Below are 21969 nucleotides of genomic sequence, written 5' to 3' on the forward strand. Positions count from 1 at the left end.
CTTTCCTCTGTTTCTTTTATTCCTATAAATCAGATTTGTTTAGAATACTTTATTATTTGAAGGACCGGTAACTAAAATTCATGTTGGATATCTCTTGAACTCTAAGCTGATGGTGCGCTATGTCAAATGTGTACAAGTGGCAGAGTTCTTTATGTAACTCTGTGCTAAACTATTAATAATAATTATTTACTGCAGGTCCTAAAAAGAGATACATTTTACAGTGGTATTTTGCATTGAGCTCGAGCGCAACTCTTGACTCACCACTTTATTAAAATATCAATTAACATGCTAATATTGTTCCCTGTATTATTCATTAAAATCAAAGGGTGCACTAAAAAAGTTATGGTCGTGTTAAATTCTTTGGTTAAATTATTTAACCAATCACTTGAAATATTAGATTGCGCATTATTCTTTTAATGTGGTTGCACAAAAAAACAATGCATAATATATATAGTAACCTACTGTATATAAATATCAAGCACATGCATAATATAGATAGATAAAGAAAGATAGATAGATAGATAGATAGATAGATGATAGATAGATAGATGATAGATAGATAGATAGATAGAGATAGATGATAGATAGATATATATGGTTTATGCAGCTTTGTTGTAATAGTTATGTATCTGGTTTTACTGCTGTGCATATAATTTGAGTATAAGAGCACATTATGATTAGTAAAAGTCAGCTTTATTTTAGTCCCATAGAACACAGCTTACATTTTCTTATGTATACACTCACATCACAAACTTACTTTAGAATGACAAAGACATCAGAATGAAGAATCTGTTTGTTTTAATAAAGCTTTACTTTTTGAAAAAAACAGGATTGCAGTATAGTGTATTTTTATTGACAGCTTTTTTGTTAACTTCTGAAGCACATATATGAATTATCTCTTTATGATGTTGAAGTGGAAAAAAAAATCAGGTTTAATCCTTTCCAGCCAGAGCAAGCAAAATGGTTTCATAATCTCCTTTGGTATCATCCTATAAAATAAAAATATTTCATGATTAATAAATAATAAAATAAATTATATTTAAAAATACATGTCATGCTTCAAGTATATTCATAAAAATAAAAATTGTGATCAGTTGTCTTGTAGCTGTCCCTCTAATCAAGGTGCTGCCATTTTAGAACCTAGGTTTGACTGCATGTATATGAAGGAAAGTTAATGCACATGTGAAAACACACATCAGCACTGCAAAGCTGTGAAAGCTAGATTTCAGCATCACCCATAACTACAAGGAGGAGGTAAATTTGCTTATATAATCTATTTAGGGACAGATTACAAATGGAGCAGTATTTAAAGCGACATTAAACCCAAAAAAATTCTTTCATGATTCAGGTAGAGAATAACATTTTAAACTACATTCCTATTTACTTCTATTATCTAATTTGCTTCCTCCTTTAGATATCATTTGTTAAAGAAATAGCAATACACATGAGTGAGCCAATCACATGAGGCATCTATGTGCAGCCACCAATCAGAAGCTACTGAGCCTATCTAGATATGCTTTTCAGGAAAGAATATCAAGAGAATGAAGCAAATTAGATAATAGAAGTAAATTAGAAAGTTGTTTATAATGGTATTCTCCATCTGAATCACGAAAGAAAAAATGTGGGTTTAATGTCCCTTTAATGATCCCGCTCGAGCATTAACTCCACTAGAAGTAAGCTTTTTGCACACTTCAGGTAGTGCTCGTCATACAAGTTGAAAGTAAAACGCTAACCCAACATACATAAAAAGAAGAACGTAGTATATCACGCATGTGATAACCTATTCCCCCATAGAAGTCAATGGAGCCAAAAATGTAACACCTTTTTGTGCAATATTTTTTTTTAGATAATTTTTATTAGATGGTGTTATTATGAGTTTACCTGAACTTAATGTAATGTATTTTAGATGTGTTTTGTGACACTTTTTTGTTTCAAGAAACAGTTAACCGGAGCTCTAAGGTCGAGCAAGTTGCTTTGTTATAATTCATTTTAGACACAGATCATTTACTGAAATCATGCTCTATTTTGCATCATGTGTGTACTTTAGCAGAAATAAAGGTATATGCAGCTTGACTTAATATTGATACTTGCGTGTCCATAATGTATTGAAGAATTTTCCAGTAAAAATAAATAAAAAATAAATACTAAAGGCCCGAATGAAAGTCAAACACAAAAATGCAAGCAGTGTGAAGCATTAGCTTTACTAGAGTGCAATCCAAACTGCTTGCATTTTTCGCTAGTATTACAAGTTCATGGGTAATATATATGGTATAACAGTGTGTGCTACAGTATGTGTCAGATGGCGTAGGTGTGTAATTTCCCTTAGATAATAGATTTCTATGAGGGCTTTCACTAAAATTCATGCTAGATAATGCTCAAGCACAAAGTCGATAGAACACCGAGCTTCCATTCAAGTAGTGACGTTTTTCAATTGGTTCTTTGATATAAACATTCAATGTTAAAAGACTTAATACATACATACACAGATACACAAATACACTCTTGACCCCTTCCCATTTCCACCCCTTATATTATTTCTTAAAGGGATACTAAACCCAATTTTTTTTTCATGATTCAGATAGAGCATGCAATTTTAAGCAACTTTCTAATTTAATCCCATTTTTCTTCATTCTCTTGCTATCTTTATTTAAAAAGCAAGAATTTAAAGCTTAGGAGCCAGTCCATTTTAGGTTCAGCACCCTGGATAGCGCTTGCTTATCGGTGTCTACATTTAGCAAACCAATAAGCAAGGATAACCTAGGTTCTGAACCAAAAATGGGCTTTACATTCCTGCTTTTCAAACAAAGATAGCAATAGAACAAAGAAAAATGATAATAGGAGTAAATTAGAAAGTTGCTTAAAATTGCCTGCTCTATCTAAATCATTAAATAAACAATTTGGGTTTAGTGTCCCTTTAACACTTGTCTACAAAAAAACAAAACATGTTTAACCCTTTTTTATTTTTATGCTTTAATTCCTCTTCATTAACTTATTTGCAAAGCATAGTAATATGTTTTTAATTCTCAATGGCAAGAGATATTGTTTGTGCAAGGCTGAGTGCAAAATAACCCTCTGCATTTCATCATTTGCAGGTGATTTGTAATCGGACTTTAAATGTTTTGACTAGAGAGCAAAGGCTGATCACTCCTAAACAATTTACAATGCACTTTTTCTCACAGCGCTGAAGAGAGATAATTATACATACTATAATGGCCTGACGAAGAGACTTTGCATAGAGACGCTTGTACTGAACTTTGATTTCATTCATATCAACTTCTGAACGGGTAACCATTACTCTGATTAATTCTTTATCACGAGTCCCAGAACCCTAAGGAAACAAAATAAACAAGCAAATACACATTTTTATATTCATTTTTATATTAATTAAAATATGTTAAACTTGATTTTAAAGTCTTATTATCTTAAAGGGGATTTATATTGAAAATGTTTAATAAAACAACAATGAAGCATACATACATCATTAATTTGGGCCTGTAAAATACCTCTTAATATTGTTTTAGTTTCAGTTCCTCCAGAGATGCTCTAATTCCTCCATCATACTTAAATGGATATGAAAATACCCCCAAAAAAAACTCCTGTTTCCTGTTTGCCGGAAGGCTTGCGCGGAAACAGGGGCATTAGGGGCCATTCGGCCCTTAATAAATCGCCCCCCTTGTATCTAAGCCTCTGCAGACTGCTCCCTTATTCCAGTTCTTATGACAGACTTGCCTTTTAGCCAATTAGTGCTCACTCCTGGGCAAATTCACGTGCATGAGCTCAATGTTATCTATATGACACACATGAACTAACACACTCTAGTGGTTAAAAAATTGTCAAAATGCATTTAGATTTGAGGCAACCTTCAAGGTCTAAGAAATTAGCATATGAACCTCCTAGGTTTAGCTTTCAACTAAGAATACCAAGAGAACAAAGTAAAATTTGTGGAAAAAGTAAATTGGAAAGTTGTTTAAAATTACATGCCCTATCTGAATCATGAAAGTTTATTTTGGACTTGACTGTCCCTGTCACAATGCTATACATTGTGCAAACACTCCTGGCATCTAATGCTCAAAAACATTCTTCCAAAACTGCTCCCATATAGTTCTCCAGACATGTACACGCTACCTATCTTGGTATCCTCCTCAACAAAGAATAATGAAAGAACAAAATACATTTAATAATAGAAGTTAAATTTGTAGCATTCAATTTTGAATATTACATTTATTAAACACAGTTGTATACTAGAAATAGTATTTGGAATTCCAATGTTACATTCGAATTCAAATGTAGCATTTCAATTTGAATATTACATTTAGAATGTAACAAATAAATCCAAACTAATTCGGATTTATACGTTTCAAATGCATTCGGATTAGTTTAGTTTTGTTGCTAGGGTAATTCGGAAATTCGAATCGATCCGAATCTCCGAATTCGGCCGCATTTCGATTCGGAACGAAGCGCACATGTCTAATAGAAGTACATTAGAAATGTTTTTAATAATTGTATGCTCTGTCATAAAAGAAACATTTTGGGCTTCATGTCCCTTTAAGTATGATGAAATTTTCCAGAGTCTACAACATCTAACACAGCGATTATTATCTCAGTGCAAAAGTGCTTTTACATATGTCCCTAATTGGTTTCTAGCTGTTGTGATCTCTAAGCTTCTCTCAATTTGCAAAGCCTTGTAAACTGTGCTAACAATATACCAGTGGTAAATTATTTTATAAACTTTCTTTTTCAATGGAACACGTAATTGCAGATATGTGTTGTGGTTTTAATTCAATTTTAAAGGGACATGAAACCCCACATTTTTCTTTCATGAATCAAATAGAACCTACATTTTTAAACAACTTTCCAATTTATTTCTATTAACAATTTGGCTTCATTCTCTTGGTATCCTTCATTGAAGGAGCAGCAATGCACTACAGAGAGCTAGCTGAACACATCTTTTGGTCAATAAAAAGAGGCATATATGTGCAACCACCAATAAGCAGCTAGCTCCCAGATCTAGAGCCTACCTGGGTATACTTTTCAACAAAGGATATCAACAGAACTATGCAAATTAGAATAGAAGTAAAATGGGAAGTTTTTGGGAGAGGGAAATACATTTCCGTAAAGGGATCTGGGAGTAGGGAGGGTATTGAGGGGGGGCAGCTACACTACAGAAAATTGGGTTTTGTTTTTATTATAAAAAAGCCATTGTTTTTGAGCAAACTGTCTACCAGTACCTAAGATGGTGGAAAATAGGTAGAGGGGGGAGGGTTAGAGAGCTGTATGGGGGGGATCAGGGAGGTTAGGGGCTAAGTGGCGATCCATCACTACAGAATAAATATAAAAAAATAAATTAAAAAAAGCCTTTTATTTTATTACTGTCAGACTTTCTGCCAGTACTTAAGAGAGCGGTGACAATTATGAGGTGGGGAGGGAAGATAGCTGTTTGAGGGGGTTCAGGGAGGGATCAGGGGGTGGGATCTGTCAGGTGGGAGACTGATCTCTACACTGAAGCTAAAATTTACCCAACAAGCTATCTAATTAACCCTTTCACTGCTGGGCATAATACAAGTATGGTGCACAGTGGCATTTAGCAGCCTTCTAATGACCAAAAAGCAACGCCAAAGCCATATATGTCTGCTATTTCTGAACAAATGGGATCTCAGAGAAGCATTTACCACCATTTGTGCCATAGTTAAATAATTTCAGTGAGAAACCTAAAATTGTGAAAAAGTTAATGATTTTTTTTATTTGATCGCATTTGGCAGTTTTATGGTGGCATGAAATATACCAAAATGAGCCTAGATCAATGCTTTGGGTTGTCCACTAATATATATATATATATATATATATATATATATATATATATATATATATATATATATATATATATATATATATATATATATATATATATAGATGTGAAGGGTTATTCAGGGATTCCTGACAGATATCAGTGTTACAATGTAACTAGAACTAATTTTGAAAAAAAAAATGGTTTGGAAATAGCAAAGTGCTACTTGTATTTATTGCCCTAAAACTTGCAAAAAAAAGCAAAGAACATGTAAACATTGGGTATTTCTAAACTCAGGACAAAATTTAGAAACTATTTAGCATGGGTGTTTTTTGGTGGTTGTAGATGTGCAACAGATTTTGGGGGTCCAAGTTAGAAAAAGTGTTTTGTTTTTTTCCCATTTTTCATCATATTTTATAAAAACATTTATAGTAAATTATAAGATATGATCAAAATAATGGTATCTTTAGAAAGTCCATTTAATGGCGAGAAAAACGGTATATAATATGTGTGGGTACAGTAAATGAGTAAGAGAAAAACTACAGCTAAACACAAACACTGCTGAAATGTAAAAATAGCCCTCGTCCTTAATAGTAAGAAAATTTAAAATCGGTCTGGTCACTAAAGGGTTAACTCGTATAAATAATGCAGAATTTGACTTAATTTAAATGGACTCATTCATTTAATAGTTTTATTATTGTCCAAATATCCTTATGTAAATGTGTTTAACATTTTCTTGTGAACACAATTGTTATATATGGGCTAAAAAGAGTGACAGAAGTATTTTATTTGTTACAGAACTAACAACTGTTATTGGCTGCCAATAAATAGGAACATATATAAGAAAGAGGATGTAGCTCCTACTGTACTATCACATTGAGGTATATAATACAAGTTTCTGATAGCACAGCATAAACACTTTTACCATATGATAACATGTTAAGCTACATTATCTATTAAGTTTTATGCTCCTAGGCTAAAACAATCTTACAGTTTAGCTTCAAACAGATTATTTCATTAATAAATTACATTTGCATTTTTATAGTTTTTTAAAGTGCTGTAATTTACCTTCATTGACAGGTAAAGCTTTTCAGCAAAGAAAGCTGCTCTGCTTGAAGCACACTTTACTGTGGAATAAAGCAATAAATAAATAAATAAATAAATAACAATAAAGATAAAACGATTCTGCTGATCCCAGATTAGTGAAAGCAAACAAAAATAATAATTTGAATATTACAAATTGAGCCTTTTTAACACATTCATAATCATGAAGTTTTATTATGGGCATTTTAAGATAATTATTTTGTGTAAAATTGCTTTTAAAGGGACACTGTGCACTAGATTTTTCTTTGCATACATGTTTTGTAGATGATCCATTTATTTAGCCCATCTGGTAGTGTTTTTATAAAAATGTAGAGTTTGTACTTTTCAGACTCTTAACCAAGCCCCCCAGTGTCAGCTGTATACGCTTGTTTACAGACTACTGCAGGCTCCTGTTTATGTTATCTGTTATATGCAGGGAAGGGGGGGATGAGGGGTTGTCTGCACTGCTTGTTTACCCAGCCCCTTTCAGTGGGTGTCCCAGCCTAAACTCAACCGTGTTACATTGGGAGCTTCTAAGTAAGTTTTTAGGTTTTATACTGGATTTTTAGATCAGTATCTATTCATATTCATCTTTATAGTAGTGTCTATTACATGCAGTTATACGAAAAATTGTGGATACTGTCCCTTTAAGCAATGTACTCTGGGGAACATAACAAGCACTACTAATGCAAAAACCTAGTGGTGCATTTCTCTCTATGTAGATTTACCCTCTTTCTCCATTTCTCATGCATCTCTATGTACCACTTTTATTTCTAATGTCTATCTATGCAGCTGTTAAACTAACAGAGAAATGATCATTTATATCAGAGTAAGGGGATAAACATTTTTTAAAATATAAAAGCAATAAGAGGAATGGATAAAGGTTAGAGCGACTTGATATCACAATGTTGAAATAATTAAAATAAGAGATGAAATATAATGTGTAAATGTTAAACATTCATTAAAAAAATCTTACCCAGTAAGGTAGACAATAAGTATATGAGATTCAGTGCAACAGAAATGTCAAGAATTCAATAAATACATTTGTAAAATGTGAAGTGCAAGTAGACGTACCAATAGCTGTCAGACAACGTTCAATGTCTCCTTTCATTTCTAAAGTCAGTACTTTATTCACATCATGTTTGCTATATGTTTGGTACCTCTGAAAAACTAAAAACAAAAACAATCAGCTATAAAATTGACAAATATGCAGTTGGTATATCATGACATCACTAAAGCACCTAAAACAAGAATATAAATTGCCTTCAGGTTTATCCATATTAACACTTTGTGCTCAATGTACTAAGCATCGTAAACTGCTTTTGAGCTCTTGCAAGGTCGGCTCACACATGCAACCCTGCTTCCAGCAATGTAAGAAGCAGAGGTCACCTGACAGCTGTTTCTTACTCACTCAGTCACCTCTGAGATAGCGTATGGAAATCACTCCAAACTCGCTCGCTCAGGGTGATTTAAAGGTTCTACTCTCACGCTATTGGCCGCTTGAGAGAAGGGGGCATCATTACACACTCAAGAGAGTATGTAATGATACAACCCAGCAGCAGACGCACATGGTTCACTGCCCGTTCGATGCAAAGCTGTGTGGACAAGTTCCCTAGTTGAGAACCTTGTCCGCACGGCATTTGTACATGGGGCCCTTTGTCCTAGATAAAGTTTTCTCTCCTATGATACGATTCTTTTTTTCCCCAACCTATTACATAACAAATATTTACCAAAGTACATTTGATCTTTTACACTTTTAAGCTAGGAAACATTACATTTACCTCCCAGTTTATATTTTACCTGTATGGATGTTATTTCTAAAAAAAATTGTCAAATCCGAGGGTTGACACAGTATGCAGGAATCATTTCCTTGCTATGGCTTTTACTGCTTTTAAAGGCAACATGATTTGAAAAATATGATAATTTGACTTCAACAGTAATAGGTTTGGCTTCTGGGGTGATAATAGACACTTCATTATTCTATTACATAAGACTAATTTCTTGTCAATTTCATCATCTCCAGAAAGGAATTAGCTAGATTACATATAATATGTTCAATATAATATCTGCCAGAAGAACAGCAATTTGAGTATCAGGGAGAACACCTTGGAAGCTTTAATTGCAAATATTAACAAAAGGAATTGTTGGAACAAGGGTATGTTACCTTAAAAGGGGTAAAGCATTGTGCACATCGGTGTGAGAATAACTAGTTTATCTTCATTCCCTAATGCTGTAATCACTCAGTGTTCAAGAGCAGCAAACAGCCCTATAAACCCCACTTGTGTAGAATTTTTAAACAGATAATGCATAAAAATGTCAGCCACACCCAACTACACAAATGGCACAAAGGTGCCTTTTGTGTGATCTGTTTAAAATCTTAAAACATTTATTGTTTAAGTTAGCAATTTTGTTATGAGTAACAAGCTACCTGATTAGATATTTACATTATTTCCCTTTTTTAATTGATACATTTTTTATTTTTTTTTTAGGGACAGTCTAGTCAAAATTAAACTTTCATGATTCAGATAGGGCATGCAATTTTAAACAACTTTTATCATCAAATTTGATTTGTTCACTTGGTATTCTTTGTTAAAAGCTGAACCTAGGTAGGCTCATATGCTAATTTCTAAACCCTTGAACGCCGCCTCTTATCTCAGTGCATTTTGACATTTTTTCACAGCATGACAGCCCTAGTCAATGTGTGCCATGTAGATAACATTGTGCTCACTCCCGTAGAGTTCTTAATGAGTCAGCACTGATTGGCTAAAATGCAAGTCTTTCAAAAGCACTGAGATAAGGGGGCAGTCTGCAGAGGTGTAGATACAAGGTAATCACAGAGGTAAAAAGTATATTAATATAACTGTGTTGGTTATGCATATCTGGGGAATGGTATATAAAGGGATTATTTATCTTTTGAAACAATAACAATTCTGGAGTAGATTGTCCCTTTAATTATAACAGTCATGGGGGGCGGAGCCGGGAGCTTCATAGAGATGGAGGTGTAGGTTTGGAGCTCCGCAAAACACTGCTTATCAAACAGTTGCAAAGGGCATAAATTTATTTGCTGCTGCTTTAAAAACCTAAGGGAAGAGGTAATGAAGGAAAGGTGAACCCAAAAACTTAAGACCGGGAACCGAGCTGCACATTGAACGCTGTGAAACTCAAGGAGCAAAGTATGAAGCGTTAGCTAGGCGGAGTGATCCGCCATCTTGCCCACGCGGTCAGCAACTACTCAGAAGCAAAGACTTCAAGCCGCATACACGGCATCTAGAACATACTCGCCACATAAACGTGGAGATCGGACCAAGAAGAAACGGAATGACCGACAGGGTAAGAGAAAGGAGCGGTGGTTATTAACTTTGGGAGCGCGGTCGCGGACCGCCCCAGAACAAGCAATAATAAATAAATGGCGTAGTGCCGCGTACACACAGCAGACACCACATGCTTGTAGGAGAGGTTGCTAAAGAGAGACATAAAACTGGGGAGCCACTTGGGTGCTGCAACAGTATTAATGCAAGCGAATTAGGAGATGGAGGAATGGCATAATAGAGGAACTCCTTTACATGACACCTAAGTCCCCGCTCAAAGGCAGAGTATTAAGCGACCTATTTACTGGCATACAGCAGAAGACGCAGCAAATCTATGGGTGGATGTGTCGGTGCTGCGCCACAGAAACATAGTTAGCTCCAAGTCAAAAGACTATCTACTCAAATACTAATAGGTGACCTGCTGCATTAAGATACGATATAGCTGCCCTTCCACAGCTTGCCAAATATATACATATCCTTAGAAGCTATCTTTATAAAACAAGAGATTAATGTATTTAACAAGAAACCGCTTTGAGGCTGAAGATATGACTGCAAGCATGATGCATAAGGTGAAATGCTAACAGGCGCAAGATCCCAGGTCCCATTAAACACAACGATGCTACATCCTGACAAGTATAATAACTATGTATAATCTGTATGCTGCAGAATAGCCTGCCTTAACAACAAATTCCTACATAGCGATTAATCTATCCAAGGAAACTAAGGATACAAAAGGCATACACCTTGCTTAAGATTTACAGGTTTAAATCACTTAATTCACAAAAAAAGAGACTATAAACGCTGACACTCATCTGTCAACTAATAACTTACCACCGCACCGGGTGACATATATTAGCCAATATGACAGCTAGAAAGCACACTAAATCCTCTCAAGGACTTAAAACTCCAACAGCAACTATGTTTTTTAAACCAGTAAAAGAGAAGGCTATAGAGGCAATCAACAGCGAAGCAGATGGAGAGGTGGATTCTGATACAGACTCACAAATCCAGGTAGATGATTCTACCCCCGCTACAAAAGCTGACCTCAAGACACTGGTATCAAAGCAAGATATCAACCAGAACTTTGACAAGTTGTGGGAAAAAATCGACACATTTCAAAGCACTATAACCAACAGTCTAGCAGAAATTAAGCAAGATGTTATAGACCTAGGCTCTAGAGTGGCGATCCTAGAAGACGCTGACACTTCAGTAACAGAAGATCTCTCTAACTTCAAGCAGCAACTTACTGCACAACAACAAGAGGTTATGGAAATGCAAGACAAACTAGAAGATCTTGAAAATAGAAGCCGAAGATGTAACCTAAGGCTGAAAGGAATACCTGAATCTGTTACAGCAGAAGAATTACATATCTATCTACATCAGCTCTTCCAAGCCATAACGGGAGAAGGGGGCGACGAGAAATTCCAAATGGAAAGAGCACACAGAGCACTTCGTGCCAAACCAAAAGAGGGAGCCCCACCTAGAGACGTCGTGGTCAAGTTTTTTAGATTCCCAGAAAAAGAGGAGATCCTGACAGCAGCACGGAAATATCCCACATTCAAATTCCAAGGCTCGGTGATCCAGTTCTACCAGGACCTCTGTCTCAAGACGCTGCAGAGAAGAAGCGGTCTGAAACCTCTCACCACTATCCTGAGGAAACACCAAATCAGATATAGATGGGGATTCCCCTTTAATCTATACATCATACATAATGGCAGACCTCTAAGTCTTAGAGAACCGGATGAGATTCCAGCAATTTGTAGCAAACTACACTTGGAGATCCCAGATCTACCGCAAAGCAACCATGATGAGGATACCGAGCAGCAGACATCTAGACACAACCACCTACAAAAACCAAAATGGACAAAAGTCACGAAGAAGAAAACCAAAACATGACATCTTTATCCAATACAAGTTCGGAGATTCCAGGGACTGGACTGAAGCAGTATGTCCCATCAAACACCTTGTGGAGACATAAGTAATCAAGGTTTAGTATCACACCCCTAGACAAAGGCTGACGGGGGTGGGAACTGTGAGTAATATGTTCAAAATAACTCTGACTATTGATCGTGCCCAAATCTACCACGTTGGCAGTGGGAGTACAAAATATTCAGAAAATGTTTGAAGTAATAGGGGGGAGGGGGGGGGAGATCATAGTTTTGTTAATTTTCTATGTTTATCTTCTACATATAGTTACCCAATGTAGGAGTCATTTGTTATTTATTGTTTTTAATGTTGCCACTCGATATTCCACAGTTGATATGCTGCATACTATATGTAACTTGCCTAATAATGATGTTGTCTTTGTTTTCCTACATTGCTTGCCCCGCTTGGGCGAAACCCCTGGAGGGGGACATACCCTTTTTGAGTTATCCAGGGATAATGTTTGTGAATGTGGAAGAGGCGGATCCGGGGGGGAGAGCCCCAAACACCAAATTGTAAGTAATGACTAGTGATATTCGCTTAATTTCACATAATGTTAGAGGCCTTAACACAGACCTTAAAAGACAGACAGCACTGTCGCAATACCTGAGATTAAACGCTAAGCTCATTTTCTTGCAGGAAACACACTTCACCAAAGAGGTGGTTCCAAAATATTGGTCAAGACACTTCACACAACACTACCATTCAACATCAGACAAAAAAAAGAGAGGGGTGTCGATATTGATACATCAATCCATGGGATTTATGGTGGAGGAGACAATTAGGGACCCAGAAGGGAGGTATCTGATAGTAAGAGGAAGACAACGAGACAAGCAAATTATTCTATGCAACATATATGCACCTAACGAGACACAGATATCTTTTTTTGCACACATATCTCATCTACTGACCCAATGGTCACAAGCCAGGATACTCCTAGGAGGCGATTTTAATATATCAATGTACCCATACCAAAATACAGAACAGACTAAATTGACACACAAACAACTAAGACATAATTCTATGATTAAGAAAATAAAGGAGATTTTTTTATCCCACAATATTATAGATTCATGGGATACCTTATATGGTAAAACATCTGACTATACCTACTATTCTCACGCACATAAAAAATACTCCAAATTAGACTATGTTTATGTAAGCCAAATCTTGATACCAGACTTGACATCCTCCACCATACACGCCTGTGCTTGGTCAGATCACTCCATAGTCCAAATTCACATTAAAGACACCTATCATGTTAGTGCGGCACGTTCATGGAACTATGACCCTATGATATTGCAAAAACCAGGCACACACGAATCTATTTTACAGAACATGTCAGAATATTGGACAATGAACGAGGGAACCACATCTAACCCTATCAACACATGGGCGGCACACAAACCCTTCATTAGAGGATTGCTAATCAAAGAAAAAGCGGCCCTAAACAAGATTAATAGAAAGCAAATAGATTTACTACAAACTCAAATAGATACCCTTACTAAAACTCACCAACAGAACCTATCAGCCACAGTATTCCAAGAACTACAAGCCAAAAGACTAGAATTATCAGAGATTATGAACAGGGCATCTCTCAGAGCAGCTCATAGATTGAAATCACAGTACTTTATTTATTCCAATAAACCTGATAAGTACTTAGCCCACAAACTCAGGGAACAGACAAAATCATTTTCCATACCAGTTTTACAGACACAAGACGGAACTTATACCTCTAATCCACAAGTAATAGCGGATACTTTTGCACAATATTACGCAGGTCTTTATGACGGAGAAAAAACAAGTAAAACTAACCAAACCAAACTGTTACTACACAAATTTTTAGATGACGCTAATTTAAGTCCAATAGACGAAGCCACCCGAGACGAATTAAATGCAGAGGTGTCGACCAGGGAGGTCCTATTAGCCATTAAAGAACTTAAGCCTGGAAAGGCAGCAGGTCCGGATGGTTTCCCAGGGGAATATTATAAACTTTTTAAATCTACTTTAATCCCGCACGTTGTAGCTTTTTGTAATGATATTCTACAAGGTAAGACAATCCCAAAAGAAATTCTGCAAGCAAAAATAGTAGTGATCCCTAAGCCGGGGAGGAATCCCAAATTATGTCAGAGCTATAGACCTATATCACTAATCAATCAGGATATCAAGATCTTTACTAAAATTTTAGCAAACAGGCTTAAACTACATTTACCAACTTTGATCCATCCGGACCAGGTAGGATTTATTTCAGGTAGAGAGGCCCCCGACAATATCAGACGTACGATCTCCCTGGTCGACTACCTAACTAGGACACGAACGCCTTCTCTGGTCCTGTCATTGGACGCGGAGAAGGCGTTCGACAGAATAGATTGGGATTTTATGTTTGAAGTGCTACACAGGTTAGGGTTTAATGGCTCATTTGTTCAGGCTATTAGGAGTATATACTCATATCCCACAGCTTACATCCGAGCGGCAGGTTATCAGTCTAGGGGAATTGATATTCGTAATGGTACAAGACAAGGGTGTCCCTTGTCGCCGCTTTTATTTGCTATCTGTATTGAGCCATTGGCAGCGATGATTAGATTAACTCCAGAGATACACGGAGTTCTGATAGGTAGAGAGGAATTCAAATTATCTTTATTCGCAGATGATATCCTTCTCACCCTATCCAATCCAATGACGTCTTTACCCCACCTATATCGAGTCCTAAAGGACTATGCTGACATATCAGGGTATAAGATCAACCAAGAGAAATGTGAAGCGATTCCTATCGCTCTCCCTTCCCACACTAGAAAGCTCCTTGAAATTAATTTTTCGTTCGAATGGGCCAAGGAAGCAATAAAATATCTAGGAATCCGGTTGTCTAACGCTATTCCAGACCTCTACAAACTAAACTATGTCCCACTATATAAATCTATTAGAAAAGAGATCAACAAGTGGAGAACAGGGGGTTTCTCTTGGTACGGACGTCTATCTACTGTTAAAATGAACGTTCTCCCGAGGTTACTATATTTATTCAGGGCCCTGCCGATTAAGATTCCCATACCAGAACTCAATAAACTCCAAGTAGACTTGATTAAATTTATAAGAGGGAACAAAAAAGCTAGGATACCATCACAAATACTACAGCAACATAGACAACTAGGAGGGGTTGGGGTACCCAACTTGCTTAATTACTATCAAGCGGCGAGATTAGCACAAACAACACTGCTGGGCAATCCACAAACAGATTTGGTATGGGTGAAAGTAGAGTCCAAGATAGCAGAATATAACCACTCAGACGATATACTTTGGGGGCGTCCAGGGGACAGACTTGGGTTGGATGGGGTTTCGAAACTTACAGGTGAGATGATGTCCATGTGGCAATCAGTGACCACTGCCCTAAAATTATTCCCACAAGACTCACTGTTGAGACCTCTGCGAACTCTATTAGATAGAGACTCTCATAAGCTGATCAATAAATGGGTGAACAAAGGACTCTATAGGGTAGCAGACTTTCTACACAAGGGTAAAATAGCCACACACCATCAGTTACAAGACAAACTATTACCTACAAATAGCATCAGCTATTAATAAATATCTACCTCAACAATCTAGACAGACGTTGACGACACTAGAAAAGCTAAGTGGCTCTGGATCCCGACTTAAAAAACTAATCTCCATTATATACATCTCACTGCAAGAAGCTAAACACACTGACAAATCCCCACTAATGGAAAAATGGGACAGAGATACTAATGCTACACATTCCAAAGAGGACTGGACAGAGATTTTTTATAAATCAGGCAAAGGTATGATCAGTGCGGACTTAGAAAACTGTATTAAAACTACCTTTCGATGGTACCTTACCCCGATAATCACATCACATTACACTCAAAATGGTAGCAAAAATTGCTATAGAGGCTGCAACGAGATAGGGACGTATAGTCATATGTGGTGGGATTGCCCACACGTTCAGCAAATTTGGTCTAAACTATCCCAACTATTGAGCGAGGTGCTCTCCGAAAACATCACCCTAACAATAACTCAAGCTTTGCTGAATGAACATATCACACCTTTTAACTCAGCCACAAACACATTCATACACACTTTATGCACTGCCACTAGGATTTGTGTGGCCCGATACTGGAAGGTGGGGGTGCCCTCCTGGGGGGAGGTACTGGAGAAAATCAAGATAACATACTCACTCTCTGAATCAGCATCACTGATACAAGCCAATCATGACCAATTCTTAAAAGTGTGGAATTACTGGATATTAGGGGGACACTGATTAAGCACATCTGGGGAATTTGACTAGGACACAACTTTGAGTTCAAGACAGGACTGGATACGTTTAGAGAATCAAAAGGCGACAGTGGAGGGTAGGGATTTATGCAGGCCGACTGCAGACGGGGCTCTCTCTTCCCAGATCGGCGTCTGAAGCAAGGCTGAAACAGGCAAGTAGATGTTTAACACTTTATCGAGTGGGGGGGATGTTGATTTATAGTTTATTGTTATGCAATAAGAGGGTAATAGATATTGGGAAATGTTTTAATAGAATGCAATTGAGTGGAGCGGGGACTGAAGGGTTGCCATGTATATTTTCAATGTCCACAGAAATTGGTGATGTGCCTCACCCTTTGGTCTCTGTAGTTCTTACCGATTGTATGATTAATCACACTGTTTGATAAATCTCTCCATGCTCAGACAAAAGCGTTTGGACATTCCACAGTTTTTCTGGTTCAGCAAACCAATCTGTGGCAACCTACTATGAACTTTTACCTAATGGACCCTCACCAGAGAAATAGAGGGAAGAGTTGGAGAATTACAAATAGGACAAATTATGCAATATGTGATGTATCTATTATTCTTTGTTTATTTTATTTTTACAATAAAAATCATTTCAACTAATTATAACAGTCATTTGTGGATTGCACATTGCCAAATAAATAGTCTCCTGAAATATCTTGTTTTATAATTTAACATAAAATTAGAGACATTAAATTTAGTGGCTTTGTCAAAAATAAAGGTTTCTTGATTTGCAAATGTTCATGGATTAAACAAACTGCAAAGATGCAGTATTATAACCTGATTTTGTCTCAAGCAAAGTGGTCTGTGAAAAGATTTTTTTTGTACACAAATATTTTGTGATCCTTCATATTGTTTCAGTTCCATTTTTTTTTCTTTAACTTTTTAAATAAAAAAGTTGAATAAAATGTTCAACTTTGAATTATGTTGCTACAGGTATTCAATAGTCCAAATTCAATTAAAAGTCAATTTTTTTTTTAACATGAGTAAAAAGACGTTATTTAAACAGTGATAGATTAGCCATGTTCTAGCTAATTCAGCAATAAATTAAAATGCTCAATCAATGACGGCCACTTTAATGGCTGATCAAAATGAGTAAAGGCTGAGGAGCAATTCTTAAAAAAATCCATCAGTTCAAAATGTATTTGCACGTGATGCCTCAATTATTTCATGTAAAGACAATAAAATCCAAGGATATATATAGGAAAGAAGAATAAAAATATAATAAACTACAGATGAAATTACATTTAAACAAAATATCTTGTTAAAAAATAAATAATAAAAAGTCAACTTCATGAATCTTTTCTAAAGAATGAAAAAGTGGAATGTAGGCCTGTATCCATAATATAGAACTATGCAAAACATTTTTATTCAATATATATTATAGATTTTAATAGGTTTACAGAGATCCTAATGGCATTTATTTTATTTGAAGTTTTTTTTTTTTTTTTCTAATTAAGGGTGAATTACAATCCTTTAGAATAGTTTATCTAAAGATTCATTTTAAAACATTCACCATTAAATTCTATGGGGATTTTTGTGCATAAATCACTTTAAGCTTTTATAAAGTATTGTGAGTTATATTTTAATTATATGTGTGTATTTCTACATAGCTACAATATAGTCTCTTCATGCAGATTCACAAACCTTTTTGAAGGTGCGGGACGCTCCTAGTAGTGAGAATATCGATGAAAACAGCTGCATCTGTTCCTTTCTTCTTTTCACCAGCTTCATACAAGGCCTAATAAACATGAAAAAAGGTTAATGTTTGCATTAAAGAGTCATGATTTAGAAAGAGCATGTAATTTTAAACAACTTTTCAATTTACTTCTATTATCTAATTTGCTTCATTCTCTTGATATCCTATAATGAAAAGCATATCTAAATAGGCTCCGTAGCTGCTGATTGGTGGCTGCACATAGATGAATCCATTCATTGGCTCACCTACGTATATGCATTGTTATTTTTTAACAAAGGATACCTTAAAAATGAAGCAAAATAGATAATAGAAGTAAATTGGAAATTCATTTAAAATTGTATGTTCTATCTGAATCATGGAATAAAAATTTGGAGTTTAATGTCACTTTAAGCAACTCTCTGCTGCAAAATACAATGCAAAATTCCTGTTCTTAGATTGATAAAATTAACTTTATGCAGTCATATAACTTTAACTTGGCAATAGATTTGAGTAAAATCAACATAAATAGATAAAATAAGGCTATACAGTCAAGTTAAATGGACATTAAAGTCAAAAATAAAACTTCCATGACTCAAATGCAGCATGTCATTTTAAACAACTTTCTAGTGTATTTCTAATATCTAATTTGCTTTGTTTTATTGGCATCATTTGTTGAAAAGCACACCTAAGTAGACTCAGGAGCTCCTTCAACAAAGAATACTAAGAGAGTGTAGCAAATTTGATAATAAAAGCAAATTGCAAAGTTGCTTAAAATAGTATGTTTGGTAAGAAAAATGTTTGATTTCATGTCCCTTTAAGACTCATTTTGTAAATTAACAAATGCACTTTAAAAAATGGTTTAGGCTAGTTTTGATGCAGGGAATAGAACCATTTTAATAACAACATTTAAAAATAAGAAATTACTTGTTGGCTAATATTATGTAGATAAAACATATATTAACCTCTTAAGGACATATGACGGAATTTTTCCATCATAAACAATTGTGCAAACTGAAAGCTGTGTCCTTAAAGGGTTAAATAAGAAATATACTATAATAACCCTGAAAGAAAAATAAACATCACATGTACTTTAATTAAAAAGAAAAATAATCTTTATACTACAGCACTTTGTCTGTATTAAACAATTATCCTCTTGTCAGCCTAGTTCATTGAAAGACAATGGCCAATAAGAATAGTATTCCCGTGTCTTGTGACTTTCAAATATTTTCTCTAGAAGAAATAAAAAGTACAACTGAGTCTCTTTTCAGAGTCATATCTTCAAACTTAAAGTGATGGTAAGTTTCAGACTATAAGAATGTTGCAATTAAATATATATTAGTTTGCAAGTAAAACCATATATTTTTTTTGTGTACATATATTTTATAATAAAAGATTTATAATCCTAATTGGTATTGTCATTTCCTCTCTTGTTTGGGCTGTTGTAAGAATATATAACCATAATGACGCCATTTTGTCTCTAGTAATCTATTTTGTGTAAGCATACCATTTTAAGATGAGTTTATTATAGTTCATTATAAGGTAGGTATTATGCTGTGAGAAAAAAATATGCTGATGTTTTAAGCTGAACACTTTATCTCAATAAAGTGTCTGATGGCCTTGCTATGTCCTGGCAATGCGCCTGGATACACCGTTATCTAAAACTGTTTGTTTCTCAGTACAACTCCTTTTAATTCCTTATTTTTAATTATGTTCTTTGTTCTAAGCATACTGTGTGAAATGGTGTGATTATAATTAAGTCATTGTTTAACCCCATATACTGTAACCATTGTCTATAAAAGTCTGTGATGCCTTATAATAAACTGAACAGTGATTAGACTTTACTTGCTGTCTGTCTAAATGCTGTTTCCTGAGATCTCTCCAAGTAACCCATTCAGTTCCAGGTGAAGGTGTAGAATACTGCTAGGTGTCAAGTGATACCCCGGTTATAAGATAACGCCTAACAATTCTAGTATCAGAGCGTTGGATTCACACAGGGGTAAGTAGATAAGTGTTTTTATTCAGCTTTTTCCTCTATAAATCTGAACCCAAAGTCTGGATGGCGTTAATACTATATAAAGGGTTAAGGTCCCTTTATAAGCTGTTAAACTCCCCTGGATAGGTTTGAGTCCTGCCATTAAGCGTAAGGTTGCGCAAGTTTGAGTCCTTGTGCAAGTTATGGAAAATTATAGTGTGAGTTAAAGTCTCCCTAATTTGTTCGCAAGTTAGAGTCTTGCAATAACAAGTCTTTCACGTTAAGTGTTTTAAAGGGTTAAAAGTCCCTTATATAAGCATATAGTATAGTTTAGTTTAACTATTATTGGAGTTGAATAGTCACTTGATGCTTGTTGCTTAATTGCTTATTTCATTGCTAATCTTATTGTGTTGTGAATGTGGGGTCTGTTCAAAGGGATTAGTGATAAGTGCTGTAGCTATTTGTTGCATACTGTGCTCATGGAGAAAAGTTCCTGACTCCCTGTACATAATGTTGTATTGTGACATGACAGGGTGTATCTTGGTATGTGGAAATCCTTTCTTTTTGTTTTATGGCCTTTGCATTAATGAAACAGAGATTCTGTGTATTTTATCTGTAAGAAGTGTTTGTCTGATGTTTTAGACAGGATTTGTTATCCTGTCTAAAAATAATTTGTTTACGTCTCAATTTTCTGGGAAATGGCCATTCTTAGCAAGTTCAGACAATTTTAGATACATTTAAAATTTGCTGGAGAGTTCATCTTGTCGTATTTCTAATGTCCCTGATATGTTTGAAATGTGTGTTTTCCTTAAAGAGATAGAATGTTAATAAAATTTGTTTTCTGTGTCTTTAAAAGTTTGATGTATGTTAAAATTGCTGAATGTTGGGAGTGAATTTACGGTATGCAAGTTGATATAAGTTTGTTTTTATCTGTGTTTTCTGACTGTTAATTATTCAGGCTAGAGCTGTGTGTGTGTCAGTGTTTCTTAGCTAAGAAATCTGACTCTGTAATGATTTGCTTGAAGTGTTATTGCTGTAACGTGATTTTAAAGTCATGTAATAATACAAATGTGTACAATGCTTAATTCTGTGTGCCAGTTATAGAATTGATGAGAGATTTTATGTGTCTAGGTGTCCAAGTCATATAAATATATTGTTTTTGCAAGTGAACTAACTAAGGACTTTGTAAGTGTGATGATGGGTGTGATTTTAAGTCTGGTAAATACAAAAGAGAGTTTTTTTTCTGGCAAGTGATTAGTAGGTTGATTTAAGTATGTCCAATATTTATGCAAGGAGTTTGTGAAAAAAAGAGAAAAGAAAAGATTATACGCTCTTTGTTATTAAATGTATCTAAAGTATTTGGGTCTGTTTCTTTTGCAAGTAGAGTAATTCAGTAGAGTTTTAATATAATCTGGTAACATATTACTGTTTAATATTATTTATGCTGTGATGGCTCTCATTTTAATATATGCAGGTTATGATACAGTAAAGAAGAAGAATTGTAATAGTAAATAATACAAGTTTCCTAATCATGGCTAGGTTATATATGCAATATACATATAATAAAGGGTCAGCCCTTAAAGGGACAGTACACTGTAAAATTGTTTTTATGTTGATGTATTTTCAATGATTTGTTACACCAGCTGTAGACTATAAAATGTAGGAGAAATTGCATTTGCAGGTTTATTTGTATATATGAAGTATCTTCTAATGTGCTCTTAATCCAAATCCTATTACAATGGGTTTTGAGTTTCAGGTCATAGCATATCTCATTGTCCTTACCTAATATTTGTCTGGAAAACCAAAGCTCAATACTTAGACAGAACAATGAAAAATTTTAATTGTATTGCTTTACTATCCTGTACCCCACGGAGAGTGAAATATTATTATTTTCATTTTGTTGTATACAATTGTTATATTTAGTCAGAGAGCT

General features: G+C 35.2%; 1 protein-coding gene across 2 annotated transcripts in view; it reads right to left on the minus strand.

Moving 5' to 3' along the window:
* Positions 1-781: 781 nt before the first annotated feature.
* LOC128649298 (annexin A1) overlaps positions 782-21969 on the minus strand; it is a 66513-nt gene continuing 45325 nt past the window's right edge. For both annotated transcript variants that reach the window (XM_053702497.1, XM_053702498.1), the window contains exons 9-13: positions 18034-18127; positions 7943-8038; positions 6854-6912; positions 3206-3328; positions 782-989 (exon numbers count right to left, since the gene is read on the minus strand). In XM_053702497.1, the coding sequence (XP_053558472.1) occupies positions 933-989; positions 3206-3328; positions 6854-6912; positions 7943-8038; positions 18034-18127 (429 nt within the window). In that variant the 3' untranslated portion in view covers positions 782-932. The remainder of the gene's footprint in view (positions 990-3205; positions 3329-6853; positions 6913-7942; positions 8039-18033; positions 18128-21969) is intronic.

The sequence above is a fragment of the Bombina bombina genome, chromosome 2, assembly GCF_027579735.1.
Source record: "Bombina bombina isolate aBomBom1 chromosome 2, aBomBom1.pri, whole genome shotgun sequence".
NCBI lineage: Eukaryota > Metazoa > Chordata > Amphibia > Anura > Bombinatoridae > Bombina > Bombina bombina.